The sequence below is a fragment of the Pistacia vera genome, unplaced genomic scaffold (genome assembly GCF_008641045.1).
Source record: "Pistacia vera cultivar Batoury unplaced genomic scaffold, PisVer_v2 Contig338, whole genome shotgun sequence".
Classification (NCBI taxonomy): domain Eukaryota; kingdom Viridiplantae; phylum Streptophyta; class Magnoliopsida; order Sapindales; family Anacardiaceae; genus Pistacia; species Pistacia vera.
This window is the reverse complement of record NW_022196155.1, coordinates 1,703,443-1,722,720: the sequence shown is the minus strand read 5'-3', so window position 1 is coordinate 1,722,720 and position 19,278 is coordinate 1,703,443. Positions and strand designations below refer to the sequence as shown.

General features: G+C 38.5%; 3 protein-coding genes and 1 pseudogene across 3 annotated transcripts; all 4 read left to right on the top strand.

Annotated features, from left to right (window-relative positions):
* Positions 1–1,202: 1,202 nt before the first annotated feature.
* On the top strand, positions 1,203–1,865 carry LOC116137937 (putative disease resistance protein RGA3). The gene has a single exon (XM_031423629.1). The coding sequence runs from the start codon at positions 1,203–1,205 to the stop codon at positions 1,863–1,865; it is 663 nt and encodes a 220-aa protein (XP_031279489.1).
* A 3,512-nt stretch (positions 1,866–5,377) lies between these two features.
* On the top strand, positions 5,378–6,931 carry LOC116137936 (annotated as a pseudogene).
* Positions 6,932–10,725: 3,794 nt separating this feature from the next.
* On the top strand, positions 10,726–13,179 carry LOC116137935 (putative disease resistance protein RGA3). The gene is made up of 2 exons (XM_031423628.1): positions 10,726–10,914; positions 10,966–13,179. The coding sequence occupies exons 1-2, from the start codon at positions 10,726–10,728 to the stop codon at positions 13,177–13,179; spliced, it is 2,403 nt and encodes an 800-aa protein (XP_031279488.1).
* A 176-nt stretch (positions 13,180–13,355) lies between these two features.
* Positions 13,356–17,561, top strand: LOC116137934 (putative disease resistance protein RGA4). Its single transcript, XM_031423627.1, has 10 exons — positions 13,356–13,588; positions 13,749–13,786; positions 14,283–14,313; positions 14,402–14,540; positions 15,518–15,654; positions 15,762–15,818; positions 15,928–16,022; positions 16,179–16,242; positions 16,581–17,025; positions 17,202–17,561. Exons 1-10 carry the CDS (start codon positions 13,356–13,358, stop codon positions 17,559–17,561), a joined length of 1,599 nt encoding a protein of 532 aa, XP_031279487.1.
* Positions 17,562–19,278: the final 1,717 nt, after the last annotated feature.

The window sequence follows — 19,278 nt, the reverse complement described above, 5'->3', positions numbered from 1 at the left end:
GTTAGTTTAACAAAACTCCGGTAGATGCTGAACAAATTCATCTAGTAGTAAATATTTTAAGCTGATATTCGACAGTGACTTCCTAGAGTCAAGTGTTCAAAATGAAAAAGAAGCAAGAGGAGACATTGAAAGGAGGGAAAAGTTAAAACATAATACAAATTCAGCTGACCTCCCTTGACTTTTTCTTAAACTCATACATAATTTAATATCATCAATACATGGATAAACTATCAAATTGCTCAATGTCTGAATAATTTTAGGCCAGTGTTAGAAATGCATATAGTTACCAATTTCGATATCAAAAATAAAAAGTTTGAGAGGTTTCTTCCGTTTTCACTCAACAGTAATAAAATGGAAAATGGACATCCAAGAGTCAAGTGTTTATTATGAAAGATAAAGAAAAAGTAAAATGGAAAATGGACAGTGAACTCATAAAGGAGGGAACCCAAGAACTATCTGCAACTTTGGCTTTAAAGTCTTGGCTCCACCATTCCAACAATTCAACTTCATGGTGCTTGCTTTTTTGAAGTTAAAGTTTTGGTTGTCTTTTAATGTCTTCTTTTTTTTTGTTTTGGGAAGTTGCAAAGATGAGGAGCCTTTGAGGTTGGCTTATTTGCTTATGGGCAAAGCTGCTTTTGCTTTAGATGGTGATGAATGTGGATTTGGTGGCTTGGAGTTTCCTTCTAATATAGATGAATCCTTAAGGAATGATCCACCAAAAGAGTAAAAGCTATACTTGATGGAATTAACTTGTACTAGGTGTGACCGATTAGCTGTTATTCATTGCTGCTTTTGTGGAATCTGAATAAATAGTTGTAAAATGTAATAAATTTATCAATTTTTTCACTTGTTTGTCGGTGGGGTTCATAATGTTTACTTGATTTTCTGTTGATTTTTTATTTTTTTTTCCAGTCATTGAATAGTAATCATTCTACACATATCCATCTTCCTTGAAAATTCCATAGACAGAGAAAGCTAGACTTTTCAAAAAGCCTTCTATTTCTTTTCTCTTAATTGTTAATCTGTAAATTTCTTAGCAGCATCCCACATGACTCAAATTTCCATGTCAGGACCCACAAATATTGACTTCCAAACACCTTCAAGTCTTCCAATTCCATTTACTCATCTACTCAGGCCACCTCTATCCCCTTCCCATAACAAATCTCTCACAGAACTTTGGATTTTCCAACTTGCAATTGCAAATGGCTGATGCTTTTGTTCAAATTTTGCTGGAGAATTTGATCTCACTTATCCGAAAGGAGGTTGGGTTGCTTTGGGATGTTGACAAAGACATGAGAAAACTTTCCAGCTTGCTCTCAACTATTCAAGCTGTGCTGGAAGATGCTGAGAAGAAGGAAGTGCATGACAAGGCGCTTCAGAATTGGCTGCAGAAGCTAAAAGAAGCAGCTTATAAGGTGGATGACATCTTGGATGATTGTGCAACAGAAGTCTCTCGATTAGAGTCTAAATACAAAAATTCAAGGTGTATCAACAAGGTAAACACTTCTCTCTTAAATAAACTTCGTCCAAATACTATTTTATTTCGTCGCAAGATTGGCATTAGGATGAAAGAGATTAGAGAGAGGTTAGATGAAATTGCAGAGGAGAGGATACAGTTTCATTTGAATGAGGTAGTTTCACAGAGAGGAGCTGTAGTCGGAGAAGAACGCCAAACTGGCTCCATCATTACTCAACCTCACGTGTATGGTAGAGATGAAGATAAAGCAATAATTGTTGAAAATTTGGTGAATCATGTAGCCAGTTGTGATGACATTTCCGTCTACCCTATTGTTGGTATTGGGGGGCTTGGGAAGACAACGCTTGCTCAGGTGGTCTACAATGATGAGAGTGAGCATGCGTTTTGAGCTAAGAATTTGGGTTTGCATTCAGAGGACTTCAGTGTGAAGAAGATCTAAAAGCTATAATTGAATCTGCACTGGAACGCTGTGCAGATCTAGACTTAGACCCTTTGCAGAGATGCCTTCAAGATATATGAACAGGAAAAGGTTTTTGCTTGTGCTAGATGATTTATGGAGTGAAGATGAAGAGAAATGGGATAGATTAAGTGTGTGTTGCTGTTGGATCGAAGGTGCTTCGATCATTGTCACTACTCGACAGAAAGGTTGCATCCATTTGGGAACGCTCCCATGCATCATTTGTCAGGATTATCAGAAATGAATGCTGGTTGTTGTTTAAAGAACGGGCATTTGGACAAGAGAAAGAAGAACATCCAAACCTTGTTGCAATAGGGAAAGAGATAGTGAAGAAGTGTAGCGTGTGTCCTCTGGCGTGAAGTCCTCTGGAAGCTTGATGCGTTTAAAAGTGAGGAAAATGAGTGCTTTCTATCAAGGAAAGTGAGCTCTGGAATTTCCACAAGATAAAATTCCATCTTACCAGCCTTAAGATTGAGTTACTCCCATTTGCCATCGAAAATAAAAGATGTTTTGCCTTTTGTGCTGTCTTCCCAAAGATTCTGAAATGGAGACAAAAGTTGATTCATCTTTGGATGGCCATGGCTTTATTCAGGCAGTCAAAATTTTGAGCCTGAAGATGTTGGCATTGAGATATGCAATGAACTATATGGCGATCCTTTTTTCAAGATGCAAAAAAGATAATTTTGGAATAATTTATTATTTAAAATGCATGATCTTGTTCATGATCTTGCACAATTTATTGTGAAGGATGATTTGCTGTCATGGAGGCCGAAGGTTCAACTAATATCTCAAAAAGCACTCTTCATGTCAGATAGATGTTGATTGGGCCAATCATCATATAAGGTTGTGAAGCTTTGTACGGAGTTGAAACCTTAAGGACAATAATCATGGCCTCAGCTTTTAGAACATGTAGTCTGGGGATCTTTTTGACATCTCAAGTAATCTCGTTGAGAGTTCTCTGTGTGCCTAACATTGGAGTGTCGTTGTCATCTTCAATTCGCTATTTAAAGCTCTAGTACCTAGACTTTTCTCGCACCTATATCAAACTGCTTCCGGAATCACTTTGTAGCTTGCTTAATTTGCAGACTTTGAATCTGAATCAATGTCATCGACTTCGGAAGCTACCTAAGCGCAGTATGCTTGAAAAATCTTCGACTCTTTATCTGAATGGTTGTACCAATTTATCTAAAATGCCTCCACATATTGGACATCACTTGCTTAAAAACTTTAACTCTCTTCATCGTGGGTGAGAGGAGAGGTTGCCACTTGGCTGAATTGAAAGGTTTAATCTTGGAGAAGAATTATGTGTCACGCATCTTAATGAGTGGGCAATCTGATGGATGCCCAAGAAGCCAATTTGTCGAAAACCGAATCTACGCCACCTGGAATTATCTTGGGAACTTGATAGTGAATCGGAATCTCAGGAAAAGGTTGAAAGTATTTGAAACTCTCCAGCCTCACTCAAACCTTGAAATTTTGAAAATTCAAGGTTATAAGGTGCCAAATTTCAGTTTGGATGGATTATCAATTCTGAGTAATGTTGTTCTATCACGCTCTCTGATTGTGAGAATTGTCGACAACTTCCTCCCTTGTGGCAACTTCCTCGGCTTCGATATCTTACAATTGAAAATTGATTAACCTAGAGTACATTGTTGCAAGTTTCCAAGGTGAAAGAAAATTCCTGTCTTTGGAGGAACTCATTATCATAGATGTCTGAGATTGCAAAGGTTGTCAAGACAGGATGGAACGAGTTATTCTCATGTCTTACGGAGCTAGAAATTTACTAGCCCTGAATTAACCCTGCCATGCCTTCCTTCAGCAAAAAGTTTACAGATTATTCCTGCAATGGGGAACTTCTAAAATCAATCTCACTTTCAGAAGCCTTACTTACCTAAAACTTGATACAAATTGCGATTTAGTTTACCTTCCCATGGATTCTGCAAAATCTCTCCTCTCTTCGCGAATGTCTATTATAAGATTCAAAAAGCTTAAGGGTTTGCCACAGATCAAGCTAGCTCTAGTGGTCTTAAATCGTTAACAATTTCTGAATGCCCTGAGCTTGAGGCTTTTCCGGAGCAAGTACTGAAGGCCTAAACTCTCTTCAGCATTTGACTTTAGAATGTGCATAAAGTTCTCAAATTTGTCAGAGGGGTTACGACATCCTCCGCCCTTGAAAGCTTGACACTTAATGGTTGCCCTGAGTTGGTGACTTTTCCGATAGTGTCAAATACCTTAGTTCCCTCCGTGAGTTGACAATGGTGGCGAACCCGCATCATTCGCGATGGGATTTGTGGCTTGACCTTGCAACAGAATGTGGCAAAGAACACATTAATTGTCCAAAGTTGACAGTGCTGCCTGTCCATGAGGTATGTCCCTGCACTGCAAAAATTGAGCATATGCCGGTACCCTGAACTAGCATCATTGCCTCACTGGCCAGGAGACCTAACATCTCTTCAGTCTTGAATATTTATGAATGCCCAAAGTTGTCATCTCTTCCAGCCAGCATCCAGAGCTTGACCAATCTACAAATTTGTTCATATCCGAATGCCCTGAACTAGTGAAGCGATGTGAGAAGGAAACAGGAGAAGATTGGTACAAGATAGCACATGTTGCGAACGTTATTGTGAAGTTATACTAAATAATTACTAGTTGCGTCAAGTTGGGAGGTTGGCACAGTGTGTCCCTTTTCAATTTCTTCAATTGCTTAACATTTTGTCTCCATAAACATAGATTATATTTGTTTTGTTGCAGGTATAAGAGCTCCTGATATTGCAGAATGCCGGAAGGTATGAATGTTAGTTGATGCTTATTGTATAATTATTAATTAATGTGAAACTTTCATGTAATGTATATGTATATACATGTTTCTGCTTTAGTATTAACCTAAAACCATGAAAAGGCTCTGTGACCAATTTCATTTTGGTTATGCTTTTCTCCTTGTATGGAGAGAACTAAACTAATTGCCACATACTGGTTTTTCATATTCATTTGTTCTAAATTTTTGTTTGATTGTTTGCGAAATTCTTATGGAATTCAACTGTTATACAAAGTTAGCGGTTTGCTTGGAAGGAAGAGTTATTTAAATTTGCAATTAATTTAACAATTGAAGAAGGTGACAGTTTCAACCTCAAAGACTTAAACCTTTGTCAACTTAAATTAAATTCCGGCGATGGAGAAACTGAACGACTGTTGCCGGTCCATAATGGCATTCGTTGCCATTAGCGTTACAATTTTCATAATTCGTCTTCTTTACATTCTTTATTTAACGGGAAAACCTAGCCACTCTCAACGCTCGTTGTTTTAGGTTAAGTGAGTCTATTTGATATAATTAAAACCAATCAAATTGCTGTTCTTTTTTATTATTATATTCATCAGATTCTATTGTCAATTGAATTTGTGAAGGCGGACACACGCGGAGATGATAATCTCTTATCGGTACTGCAATGGACAGGTTTGCGCCGCGCTTTTACATTGCTGTTGCCATTGATAATATGAGTCTTCAAAAGGCTCGCGTTTTGAGGATTCTTGGTTCATAAGGTATATTCTGTTATTAAATTGTGCGTTTTTATCCCATAATTGCACAAAAAGAAAAAGGAAATAAACTCTATATGATGTTAAAACAACAGTACATCCAGAAGATCATGTTCTGTCATCTACCCAGCAATCTAGCAGCAAAATGGAACAATTCTAAGTTCAGCAAAAACAAAGATAGAGACTGAACTTCAAGGGCAGTCACCTCCCCTTCTAAACCTTAACCTTCCTTCTGAATATCCCTCAATTCCCTCTGTCCGTCACTTTTATTCCGACACCTTTTGCTCATAACCAATTCTTCATCCTTCCAATCTCATTAAGCCACCTGTCCTCCCAAAAACAACTCCTAACACTCATGCATAACAAATATTCCTCTACTTCTCACCTCTACGCTTCCTACTGTAGACCAACCTCCCAAGTGGCTCATCAGAAAACAAATGATTTAGCATGATGCTAGAACCCCTAAATTGGTTAGGGAGTAGTCCGATAGAATTTTTAGATTGAGTTTGTGGGACTGATTTAGGTGAGTTTGCTTACTGGTTTTAGGGGATTTCTGAAGGAAAACAAAAGTTCCAAGTTAGTGACTCAAGCTTTGGTAGGAACTCCTTGAAACATTGTATACCATCTGTTATATAGGTGGTCGTTTAGAAGTTCTCTTTATGTGTTGCTCTCTATTTACATATACTGTATATGCAAATAACTGATATCAGTCATCAAGTTGTCACACTCTGCCTTTTTTGGATGCATGATATTACGAACTTCTATTGTGTAATGTCTAATTAACATGTGATGGTGGAATCAAGAAAATTTTTTTTCTGTTATCTGGATGATGTTAATGGATACATAAATGCATTCATTTCACTTAAAAGTTGCATCACATGTATGCACCTGATTATGGTATTGCTGTCTTTTCTTCCAAATCATGCATTCTAATTTAAGTCTTTTTCATTTAATTGGCTTTTGTTTATCTTCAGAATGTAGTCAAGGGATCCTCTACAGTTCATGCAGATCTACAGAAGCAGGGAAGTTGGTCAATCATATATAAGCTGTTTGGACAACTTTACTTGCTATTGCTCAGCACTGTGGCTAATGATTAGAATCAACCACAAGTGGTATTAGCTTTGACCTTTTACCTCTTGTGTTCTGTGTAGTTATTGCAATGTTACTTAACATTTCTTAAATCTTATAATCACTGATTATCAAATTCCTTTCCATCTAGGTTCTTTGCAATGGACCTGGGAATTGTATTCCTCTATGCGTAAATGCTTTTTATTTTAGGTATGTAGAAGTACTTCTGAACCTTAGGTTTTACTTTTTTCTTGGCTAGATAAAGGCTGAATGATGGTCTTAAGAGTCCCTGATTTTACTTTGTCACTTGCCTGCAGGTCATGAGAATATCTGGACCTTCTTCAACCTGTATGCAAATGCTTCCTAGATCTGTGGCTTGCTTAATTTGCAGACTTTGAAGCTGGAAAGCTGTGTGTTTCTTCAGGAACTACCTAAACACATGAGACGACTGAAAAATCTTCGACATTTTTACCTAAGTAATTGTGTCTCATTATGTCATATGCCGCCAAAAATTGGGCAAATCACTTGCCTTAAAGACTTTACTCTTTTCATTGGGGTTACAAAAGGTTTCCTAAGCTGAACTGAAAGGACTAAATCTCCTAGAAAGCTACATATTAAACATCTTGACAGAGTGAGCAATCCAATGCATGCCAAAGAAGCAATTTGTCCGGAAAGCAAAGTCTCCACGGCTTGTACTTGTCTTGGGAACTTGATAATGAGATTGAACAGCAGGAAAATGCTGAAAGGGTTCTTGAACCCTTGAGCCTAACCCACACCTTGAAATTTTAGTCAAAGAGGATTACAAAGGCACAAAATTTTCACTCTGGATGAGAGAGCTAATTCTTAGAAATGTTGTTTCTATCACCTACAAGATGTAGGAACTGTTGCCAACTACCACTCTTAGGGCACCTTCCATGCCTTCGTATCTTACAATAATTGGGATGACTCATGTGTTGTACATTGACCTAGGTCTTCAAGATGGTGTAATGATGAGAAGATTCCCATGTTTGAAGAACCTCGATCTTAGAGATTTGCCGAGTTTGCAAGTTATCAAGAGAGGATGAAGAGAGCTACTCCCATGTCTTACCCGCTTTAAGTTAACCAACTGCCCAAAGTTGAGCTTGCCATGTCTTCCTTCAGTGAAAACTTGAAAGTGAGGGGCTGTAGTGAGGTGTTCCTAAAATCAATCTCAGTCTCAGAAGCCTTACGTACCTTTCTTACACATTAACAATGATTTCCACAGGGGATGCTGCAAAACTTCACCTCTCTTCAGTCACTGGCCATTGAATTTCAGCACTTAAGAGTTTTCCCACAGAACTAGTCAGCCTTGGTGCTGTTAGAACATTGTGTATTAGGACATGCCATGAGCTTGAGTCTTTTCCGGAGCAAGGACTGGAAGGCCTCAATTGTCTTCAGCATTTGGATTTAATCAACTGCAGAAGGTTTTCATCTTGTCAGAGGGGTTAGAACGCCTCTTCTACCTTGAGAGGCTGAATCGTAATGGCTGCCCAGAGCTGTGCTTTGCCAGATGGTATTAAATACCTTAGTTTGCTCCAGCACCTACCACATCTGGTAAATTCACAGGTTTTGATGCCCGTTATAGCCCAAGAAATCCTGGTTTTCATAGGTTGATAGTTATGAAGGACAGTCCGAAGAATCTGATTTTCGTCCTAAATTGGTTGCCTTGCCGGGTCCTGACATGCCCTGGCACTGAAAGAATTGAGCATAAGCTGCACCCTATCTAGCATCATTGCCCACTGGTTGGGAGACCTTACATCTCTTCGGTCTTTGCGAATATTTGATTGCCCAAAGTTGCCATCTCTTCCAGCAAGTTTTCAGAGCTTCACCAATCTACAAAACTTGGGCATTTCGAATGCCCTGAACTGGTGAGCAATGCGAGAAGGAAACAGGGAGGGGATGACTGGTACAAGATAGCACATGTTCCAAACATAGACGTGGAACCCCTGCGGTAAACGGAAACATAAAAGACTAATTGTTGCATTAAGCTGAGAGTATGGGCCTTTCCAAGCTTTCTTCTTATGCTTATCATAAGTTCAAAATTTTGTTCTCACTATAAACATTATATTTGGATCCGTTGCAGACATGATGAGCTAGGGCCGCTCTATCACAGCCACTCAGGTGTTTGTGGGCAGTTATTCCAACATTACGCCAGCCAAGGCGGAAATTTCATGTAACACGTATTATTATTTTTTTTTGGTTTTTGTTTTAATGAGGATTGTAATGTATATTGAGGTAGCAGTTATGTTTGAATACTTGTATTGTAAATAAATGTGTTCTGCTCGTCCTTATGTGTGTATACCAAAGACTTTTTTTTTTTTTTTTTTCAACGTTTTACAATTATTCTGTGATTCTCCTTTTGTAGATATGGAATAATGTAAAACGACATGGTTTGATGTTTGATGATTTGATTTGATTCTGTCAATGCAATCAATTCTTGAAACCCTAGCTAAGATAAGAGAAAAACTGTTGCTTGTCCTAGTGTTGTTTTCACACACAAACGTTTCTATATTATTTGCTAGTACTTGCAATCACAATTCTCTCTCTGAGCTTTGGATTTTGAACTTGCATTTCAAACGGGCTTCTGTTCAAATTTTTCAGGAGAATTTGAACTCACTCATTCTAAAGAAAGTTGGGTTGCTTGGGGGGGTTGACAAAGAAATGAAGAAACTTTTTGGCTTGGTCTCAACTATTCAGGTTGTGCTGAAGATACGAGGAGAAGCAGCTAAAGTAAAAGTAACAAATACTTGTCCCTTCTTAGATTAGTTGGTAATCTGTTCTTTCTTAACTGGCCAGCACATGACTCAAATTTCCGAGTCAGTTTTCTGCCATAAATTCTTCCTTACAATATTGACTTTCTCTACACGCAAGTCTCCATTCCATTTACTCAGGCCACCTTATCTCCTTCCCATAACATTTTTTTCTCTGTGCATTGGATTCTCAAAATTGCCATTGCAAATGGCTGACCCTTTTATTTGAACGAAATAGAGACAACAACAGGAACAAAATATAATAGTAAAACAAATCAAACAGTAAACAAAGAAAATAATACGCGTGATTTATCCTGGTTCACCCAATGTAGGCTATGTCCAGTTGAGTCAATATTATTGCAATATGCCTCACCTCTCTCGTTTACAATGAATGAATTGCTCTCACACACATAACAAGAGAAAAGTATGATTATATACTAGGTTTAAGAGATTAAACCTAGTTTTACAAGGATTCCTATTCCTAAACCCAACCCAAAAAGGACCCCCGAGTGCGTCTCCGTTACCCATTAATGCTGAAGTATTCGACAACTCCAACATTATTCAAGTTTTGCGGGAGAATTTGAACTCACTCATCCGAAAGGAGTTTGGGTTGCTGTGGGGTGTTGACAAAGACATGAAAAAACTTTCCAGCTTGCTCTCAACTCCTCAAGCTGTGCTGGAAGATGCTGAGGAGAAGGAAGCGCAAGACAAGGCGCTTCAGAATTGGCTGCAGAAGCTAAAAGAAGCAGCTTATAAGGTAGATGACATCTTGGATGATTGTGCAACAGAAGTCTCTCGATTAGAGTCTAAAGACCAAAATTCATGGTGTATCAACAAGGTAAACACTCCTCTCTTAAATGACCTTCGTCCAGATACTATTTTATTTTGTCACAAGATTGGCATTAGGATGAGAGAGATTAGCGAGAGGTTAGATGAAATTGCAGAGGAGAGGACAAAGTTTCATTTGACTGAGGCAGTTTCACAGAAGGGAGCTGAAGTCGGAGAAGAACGCCAAACTGGCTCCATCATTACTCAATCTCAAGTGTATGGTAGAGATAAAGATAAAGAAATAAACGTTGAAAATTTGGTTAATCATGTAGCTTGTGTTGGAGTTGGGCCTAACTCCTCACCCAATAGGCTTTATTGAATAGGAGAATTGCCCACTTTTATAAACTCATTGGCTTGAGCGTGTCAAGTCGATATAAAATCTTCAACACTCCCTCTTACAGTCAAGCCCATATGGTCCACTTGCCTATGAATGGAGGTAGTTTGACAACCCACTGCTGGTCAATTATTCAACTCATATGGGGTTGGCTCTGATACTACTTGTTGGAGTTGGGCCTAACTCCTCACCCAAAATGCCTTATTGAGTAGGAGGATTACCCACTCTTATAAACTCATTAGCTTGAGCGTGCCTAGTCGATATGGGATCTCCAACAACTTGTTTTGATGACATTTCTATCTACCCTGCTATTAGTAGTGGGGGGCTTGGGAAGACAACGCTTGCTCAGGTGGTCTACAATGATGAGAGAGTGAGCATGCACTTTGAGCTGAGAATTTGGGTTTGCATTTCAGAGGATTTCAGTGTGAAGAAGATCATAAAAGCCTTCAAAGTATATTGAACAGGAACTGTTTGTGAAGATCTAGAGTTAGACCCTTTGCAGAGACGCCTTCAAAGTATATTGAACAGGAAAAGGTATTTGCCTGAGCTAAATGATGTATGGAGTGAAGATGAAGAGAAATGGGATAGATTAAAGTGTGTGTTGGCATGTGGATTGAAAGGTGCTTCGATTATTGTCACAGCTCGAAGTAGAAAGGTTGCATCCATTATGGGAACGCTTCCCATGCATCATTTGTCAAGATTATCAGAAGATGAATGCTCGTTGTTGTTTAAAGAACGGGCATTTGGACAAGAGAAAGAAGAACGTCCAAACCTTGTTGCAATAGGGAAAGAGATAGTGAAGAAGTGTAGCGGTGTGCCTCTGGCTGTGAAGTCTCTTGGAAGCTTGATGCGTTATAAAAGTGAGGAAAATGAGTGGCTTTCTATCAAGGAAAGTGAGCTCTGGAATTTGCCACAAGATAAAAATTCCATCTTACCAGCCTTAAGATTGAGTTACTCCCATTTGCCATCGAAAATAAAAAGATGTTTTGCCTTTTGTGCTGTCTTCCCAAAGGATTCTGAAATTGAGAGACAAAAGTTGATTCATCTTTGGATGGCCAATGGCTTTATTCAGGGCAGTCAAAATTTTGAGCCTGAAGATGTTGGCATTGAGATATGCAATGAACTATATTGGCGATCCTTTTTTCAAGATGCAAAAAAAGATAAGTTTGGGAATAATTTATTATTTAAAATGCATGATCTTGTTCATGATCTTGCACAATTTATTGTGAAGGATGAATTTGCTGTCATGGAGGCCGAAGGTTCAACTAATATCTCAAAAAGCACTCTTCATGTCAGAATAGATGTTGATTTGGGCCAATCATCATATAAAGGTTGTGAAGCTTTGTACGGAGTTGAAACCTTAAGGACAATAATCATGGCTCCAGCTTTTAGAACATGTAATGTCTGGGGATCTTTTTGTGACATCTCAAGATTAATCTCGTTGAGAGTTCTCTGTGTGCCTAACATTGGAGTGTCGTTGTCATCTTCAATTCGCTATTTAAAGCATCTAAGGTACCTAGACTTTTCTCGCACCTATATCAAACTGCTTCCGGAATCACTTTGTAGCTTGCTTAATTTGCAGACTTTGAATCTGAATCAATGTCATCGACTTCGGAAGCTACCTAAGCGCATGAGATGCTTGAAAAATCTTCGACATCTTTATCTGAATGGTTGTACCAAGTTATCTCAAATGCCTCCACATATTGGACAGATCACTTGCTTAAAAACTTTAACTCTCTTCATCGTGGGTGAGAGGAGAGGTTGCCACTTGGCTGAATTGAAAGGTTTAAATCTTGGAGAAGAATTATGTGTCACGCATCTTAATAGAGTGGGCAATCTGATGGATGCCCAAGAAGCCAATTTGGTTGAAAAAAAGAATCTACGCCGCTTGGAATTATCTTGGGAACTTGATAGTGAATCGGAATCTCAGGAAAAGGTTGAAAAAGTATTTGAAACTCTCCAGCCTCACTCAAACCTTGAAATTTTGAAAATTCAAGGTTATAAAGGTGCCAAATTTCCAGTTTGGATGGATTATCAAATTCTGAGTAATGTTGTTTCTATCACGCTCTCTGATTGTGAGAATTGTCGACAACTTCCTCCCTTGTGGCAACTTCCTCGGCTTCGATATCTTACAATTGAAAATTTGATTAACCTAGAGTACATTGTTGCAAGTTTCCAAGGTGAAAGAAAATTCCTGTCTTTGGAGGAACTCATTATTCATAGATGTCTGAGATTGCAAAGGTTGTCAAGACAGGATGGAAGCGAGTTATTCTCATGTCTTACGGAGCTAGAAATTTACTACTGTCCTGAATTAACCCTGCCATGCCTTCCTTCAGCAAAAAGTTTACAGATTTATTCCTGCAATGGGGAACTTCTAAAATCAATCTCACATTTCAGAAGCCTTACTTACCTAAAACTTGATACAAATTGCGATTTAGTTTACCTTCCTCATGGGATTCTGCAAAATCTCTCCTCTCTTCGCGAAATGTCTATTATAAGATTCAAAAAGCTTAAAGGGTTTGCCACAGATCAAGCTAGCTCTAGTGGTCTTAAATCGTTAACAATTTCTGAATGCCCTGAGCTTGAGGCTTTTCCGGAGCAAGTACTGGAAGGCCTAAACTCTCTTCAGCATTTGACTTTAGAAATGTGCATAAAGTTCTCAAATTTGTCAGAGGGGTTACGACATCTCTCCGCCCTTGGAAAGCTTGACACTTAATGGTTGCCCTGAGTTGGTGACTTTTCCGAATAGTGTCAAATACCTTAGTTCCCTCCGTGAGTGACAATGTGTGGCGAACCCGATCATTTCGCGATGGGATTTGTGGCTTGACCTTTGCAACAGAATGTGGCAAAGAACACATTAATTGTCCAAAGTTGACAGTGCTGCCTGAGTCCATGAGGTATGTCCCTGCACTGCAAAAATTGAGCATATGCCGGTACCCTGAACTAGCATCATTGCCTCACTGGCCAGGAGACCTAACATCTCTTCAGTCTTTGAATATTTATGAATGCCCAAAGTTGTCATCTCTTCCAGCCAGCATCCAGAGCTTGACCAATCTACAAAATTTGTTCATATCCGAATGCCCTGAACTAGTGAAGCGATGTGAGAAGGAAACAGGAGAAGATTGGTACAAGATAGCACATGTTGCGAACGTTATTGTGAGTATACTAAATAATTACTAGTTGCGTCAAGTTGGGAGGTATGGCAATCAGTGTGTCCCTTTTCAATTTCTTCAATTGCTTAACATTTTGTCTCCATAAACATAGATTATATTTGTTTTGTTGCAGGTATGAAGAGCTACTGATATTGCAGGAATGCCGTGAAGGTATGAACTGTTAGTTGATGCTTATTGATAATTATTAATTAATGTGAAACTTTCATGTAATAGTATATGTATATACATGTTTCTGCTTTAGTATATAACCTAAAACCATGAAAAGGCTCTGTGACCAATTTCATTGGTTATGCTTTTCTCCTTGTATGGAGAGAACTAAACTAAATTGCCACATACTGGTTTTTCATATTCATTTGTATCTAAATTTTTGTTTGATTGTTTGCGAAATTCTTATGGAATTCAACTGGTATGACAAAGGTTAGCGGTTTGCTTGGAAGGAAGAGTTATTTAAATTTGCAATTAAATTTAACAATTGAAGAAGGTGACAGTTTCAAGCCTCAAGAACTTAAACTTTGGGTCAACTTAAATTAAATTCCGGCGATGGAGAAACTGAAGACTGTTGCCGGTCCTAATGGCATTCGTTGCCATTAGCGTTACAATTTTCATAATTCGTCTTCTTTACATTCTTATTTAACGGGAAAACTAGCCACTCTCAACGCTCGTGTTTTTAGGTTCAAGTGAGTCTATTTGATTAATTAAACCAATCAAATTGCTGTTCTTTTATTATTATAATTCATCAGATTATTGTCAATTGAATTTGTGAAGGCGGACACACGGCGGAGATGAGAATCTCTTATCGGTACTGCAAATGGACAGGTTTGCGCCGCGCTTTTACATTGCTGTTGCCATTGATAATATGAGTCTTCAAAAGGCTCGCGTTTTTGAGGATTCTTTGGTTCATAAGGTATATTCTGTTATTAAATTGTGCGTTTTTATCCCTAATTGCACAAAAAAGAAAAGGAAATAAACTCTATATATGATGTTAAAACAGAACAGTACATCCAGAAGATCATGTTCTGTCATCTACACGCAATCTAGCAGCAAAATGGAACAATTCTAAGTTCAGCAAAAACAAAGATAGAGACTGAACTTCAAGGGTCAGTCACCTCCCTTCTAAACCTTAACCTTCCTTCGAATATCCCTCAATCCCTCTGTCCGTCACTTTTATTCCCTGACACCTTTTGCTCATAACCAAATTCTTCATCCTTCCAATCTCATTAAGCCACCTGTCCTCCCAAAAACAACTCCTAACACTCATGCATAACAAATATTCCTCTCTTTCACCTCTACGCTTCTACTGTAGACCAACCTCCCAAGTGGCTCATCAGAAAACAAATGATTTAGCATGATGCTAGAACCCCTAAATGGTTAGGGAGTAGTCCGAATAGAATTTTTAGATTGAGTTGTGGGGACTGATTTAAAGTGAGTTTGCTTACTGGTTTTAGGGGATTTCTGAAGGAAAACAAAAGTTCCAAGTTAGTGACTCCAAGCTTTGGTATGGAACTCCTTGAAACATTGTATACCATCTGTTATATAGGTGGTCGTTTAGAAGTTCTCTTTATGTGTTGCTCTCTATTTACATATACTGTATATGCAAATAACTGATATCAGTCATCAAGTTGCACACACTCTGCCTTTTTTGGATGCATGATATTACGAATCTTATTGTGTAATGTCTAAATTAACATGTGAATGGTGGAATCAAGAGAATTTTTTTTCTGTTATCTGGATGATGTTAAATGGATACATAAATGCCATTCATTTCACTTAAAAGTTGCATCACATGTATTGCACCTGATTATGGTATGGTTGTCTTTTCTTCCAAATCATGCATTTACTAATTTAAGTCTTTTTCATTTAATTGGCTTTTGTTTATCTCAGAATGTAGTCAAGGATCCTCTGCACAGTCATGCAGATCTACAGAAGCAGGGAAGTTGGTCATCATATATAGCTCTGTTGGACAACTTTACTTGCTATGCTCATGCACTGTGGCTAATGATTAGAATAGACCACAAGTGGTATTAGCTTTGACCTTTACCTCTTGTGTTCTGTTGTAGTTATTGCAATGTTACTTAAGCATTTTCTTAAATCTTATAATCACTGATTATCAAATCTTTCCATCTAGGTTCTTTGCAAGGACCTGGGAATTGTATTCCTCTATGCGTAAATGCATTTTTATTTGGTATGTAGAAGTACATTCTGAACCCTTAGGTTTTACTTTTTCTTGGCTAGATAAAGGCTGAAGTGATGGTTTAGAGTCCCTGATTTTACTTTGTCATCTTTGCCTGCAGGTCCGAGGATATCTGGACCTTCTTCAACCTGTATGAAATGCTTCCTAGATCAATCTGTGGCTTGCTTAATTTGCAGACTTTGAAGCTGGAAAGCTGTGTGTTCTTCAGGAACTACCTAAACACATGAGACGACTGAAAAATCTTCGACATTTTACCTAAGTAATTGTGTCTCATTATGTCATATGCCGCCAAAAATGGGCAAATCATTGCCTTAAAGACTTTAACTCTTTTCATTGTGGGTAATACAAAAGGTTCTCTCATAGCTGAACTGAAAGGACTAAAACTAGGAAAGCTACATATAAACATCTTGACAGAGTGAGCAATCCAATGCATGCCAAAGAAGCAAATTTGTCCGGAAAGCAAAGTCTCCACGGCTTGTACTTGTCTTGGGAACTTGATAATGAGATTGAACAGCAGGAAAAGCTGAAAGGGTTCTTGAAACCCTTGAGCCTAACCCACACCTTAAATTTTAGTCAAAGAGGATTACAAAGGCACAAAATTTTCACTCTGGATGAGAGAGCTAATTCTTAGAAAGTTGTTTCTATCAACCTTACAAGATGTAGGAACTGTTGCCAACTACCACTCTTAGGGCAACTTCCGCCTTCGATATCTTACAATAATTGGGATGACTCATGTTTGTACATTGACCATAGTCTTCAAGATGGTGTAATGATGAGAAGATTCCCATGTTTGAAGAACCTCGATCTTAGAGATTTGCCGAGTTTGCAAAGGTTATCAAGAGAGATGGAAGAGAGCTACTCCCATGTCTTACCCGCTTTAAGTATAACCAACTGCCCAAAGTTGAGCTTGCCATGTCTTCCTTCAGTGAAAGACTTGAAAGTGAGGGGCTGTAGTGAGGTGTTTCCTAAAATCAATCTTCAGTCTCAGAAGCCTTACGTACCTTTCTTCAACATTAAACAGAGTTCCACAGGGGATGCTGCAAAACTTCACCTTCTTCAGTCACTGGCCATTGAAAATTTCAGCAAGCTTAAGAGTTTTCCCACAGAACTAGTCAGCTTGGTGCTGTTAGAACATTGTGTATTAGGACATGCCATGAGCTTGAGTCTTTTCCGGAGCAAGGACTGGAAGGCCTCAATTGTCTTCAGCATTTGGATTTAATCAACTGCAGAAGGTTTTCATCTTTGTCAGAGGGGTTAGAACGCCTTCTACCTTGAGAGGCTGAATCGTAAGGCTGCCAGAGCTGGTGGCTTTGCCAGATGGTATTAAATACCTTAGTTTGCTCCAGCACCTAACCATATCTGGTAAATTCACAGGTTTTGATGCCCGTTATAGCCCAAGAAAATGGTTTTCATAGGTTGATAGTTATGAAGGACAGTCCTGAAGAATCTGATTTTCGTCCTAAATTGGTTGCCTTGCCTGAGTCCTTACGACATGCCCTGGCACTGAAAGAATTGAGCATAAGCTGCTACCCTAATCTAGCATCATTGCCTCACTGGTTGGGAGACCTTACATCTCTTCGGTCTTTGCGAATATTTGATTGCCCAAAGTTGCCATCTCTTCCAGCAAGTTTTCAGAGCTTCACCAATCTACAAAACTTGGGCATTTCAGAATGCCTGAAACTGGTGAAGCAATGCGAGAAGGAAACAGGGGAGGGGATGACTGGTACAAGATAGCACATGTTCCAAACATGACGTGGAACCCCTGCGGTAAACGGAAACATAAAAGACTAAGTTGCATTAAGTGATAGGTATGGGGCCTTTCCAAGCTTTCTTCTTATGCTTATCATAAGTTCAAAATTTTGTTCTCACTATAAACATTATATGGATCCGTTGCGACATGATGAGCTAGGGCCGCTCTATCACAGCCACTCAGGTGTTTGTGGGCAGTTAATTCCAACATTACGCCAGCCAAGGCGGAAATTTCATGTAACAAGTATTATTATTTTTTTGGTTTTTTGTTTTAATGAGGATGTAATGTATATATTGAGGTAGCAGTTATGTTTGAATATCTTTGTATTGTAAATAAATGTGTTCTGCTCGTCCTTATGTGGTGTATACCAAAGACTTTTTTTTTTTTTTTTTTCAACGTTTTACAATTATTCTGTGATTCCCTTTTGTAGATATGGAATAATGTAAAACGACATGGTTGATGTTTGAATGATTTGTTTGATTCTGTCAATGCAATCAATTCTTGAAACCCTAGCTAAGAGTAAGAGAAAAACTGTTGCTTGTCCATAGTGTTGTTTATCAGCACACAAACGTTTCTATATTATTTGCTAGTTCTTGCAATCACAATTTCTCTCTGAGTTTGGAATTTTGAACTTGCATTTCAAACGGGCTTCTGTCAAATTTTTCAGGAGAATTTGAACTCACTCATTCTAAAGAAAGTTGGGTTGCTTTGGGGTGTTGACAAAGAAATGAAGAACTTTTGGCTTGGTCTCAACTATTCAGGTTGTGCTTGAAGATACAGAGGAGAAGCAGCTTAAAGTAAAAGTAACAAATACTTTGCCCTTCTTAGATTAGTTGGTAATCTGTTCTTTTCTTAACGGCCAGCACATGACTCAAATTTCCGAGTCAGGTTTTCTGCCATAAATTCTTCCTTACAATATTGACTTTCAAGCTACACGCAAGTCTTCCAATTCCATTTACTCAGGCCACCTCTATCTCCTTCCCATAACAAATTTTTCTCTGTGCATTGGATTCTAAACTTGCAATTGCAAATGGCTGACCCTTTTATTTGAACGAAATGAGACAACAACAGGAACAAATATATAGTAAAACAAATCAACAGTAAACAAAGAAAATAATACGCGTGATTTATCCTGGTTCACCCAATGTAGGCTATGTCCAGTTGAGTCAATATATTGCAATATGCCTCACCTCTCTCGTTACAATGAATGAATGCTCTCACACACATAACAAGAGAAAAGTATGATTATATACTAGGTTTAAGAGATTAAACCTAGTTTTACAAGGATTCCTATTCCTAAACCCAACCCAAAAAGGACCCCGAGTGCGTCTCCGTTACCCATTAATGCTGAAGTATTCGACAACTCCAACATTATTCAAGTTTTGCGGGAGAATTTGAACTCACTCATCCGAAAGGAGTTTGGGTTGCTGTGGGTGTTGACAAAGACATGAAAAAACTTTCCAGCTTGCTCTCAACTCTCAAGCTGTGCTGGAAGATGTCGAGGAGAAGGAAGCGCAAGACAAGGCGCTTCAGAATTGGCTGCAGAAGCTAAAAGAAGCAGCTTATAAGGTAGATGACATCTGGATGATTGTGCAACAGAAGTCTCTCGATTAGAGTCTAAAGACCAAAATTCATGGTGTATAACAAGGTAAACTCCTCTTAAATGACCTTCGTCAGATATATTTATTTTGTCACAGATTG

What these genes read in the sequence shown, in the direction of transcription:
- LOC116137937 (XM_031423629.1), top strand. Translation starts at nt 1,203, where the DNA reads ATGGCTGATGCTTTTGTTCAAATTTTGCTGGAGAATTTGATCTCACTT.
- LOC116137935 (XM_031423628.1), top strand. Translation starts at nt 10,726, where the DNA reads ATGGGATCTCCAACAACTTGTTTTGATGACATTTCTATCTACCCTGCT. An exon ending in AGATCATAAAAGCCTTCAAA is followed by an intron (nt 10,915 to 10,965) that starts GTATATTGAACA and finishes GACCCTTTGCAG; the next exon opens with AGACGCCTTCAAAGTATATT.
- LOC116137934 (XM_031423627.1), top strand. Translation starts at nt 13,356, where the DNA reads ATGAGGTATGTCCCTGCACTGCAAAAATTGAGCATATGCCGGTACCCT. An exon ending in AAGGAAACAGGAGAAGATTG is followed by an intron (nt 13,589 to 13,748) that starts GTACAAGATAGC and finishes GTTTTGTTGCAG; the next exon opens with GTATGAAGAGCTACTGATAT. An exon ending in CATATAAACATCTTGACAGA is followed by an intron (nt 16,243 to 16,580) that starts GTGAGCAATCCA and finishes CATTGACCATAG; the next exon opens with TCTTCAAGATGGTGTAATGA.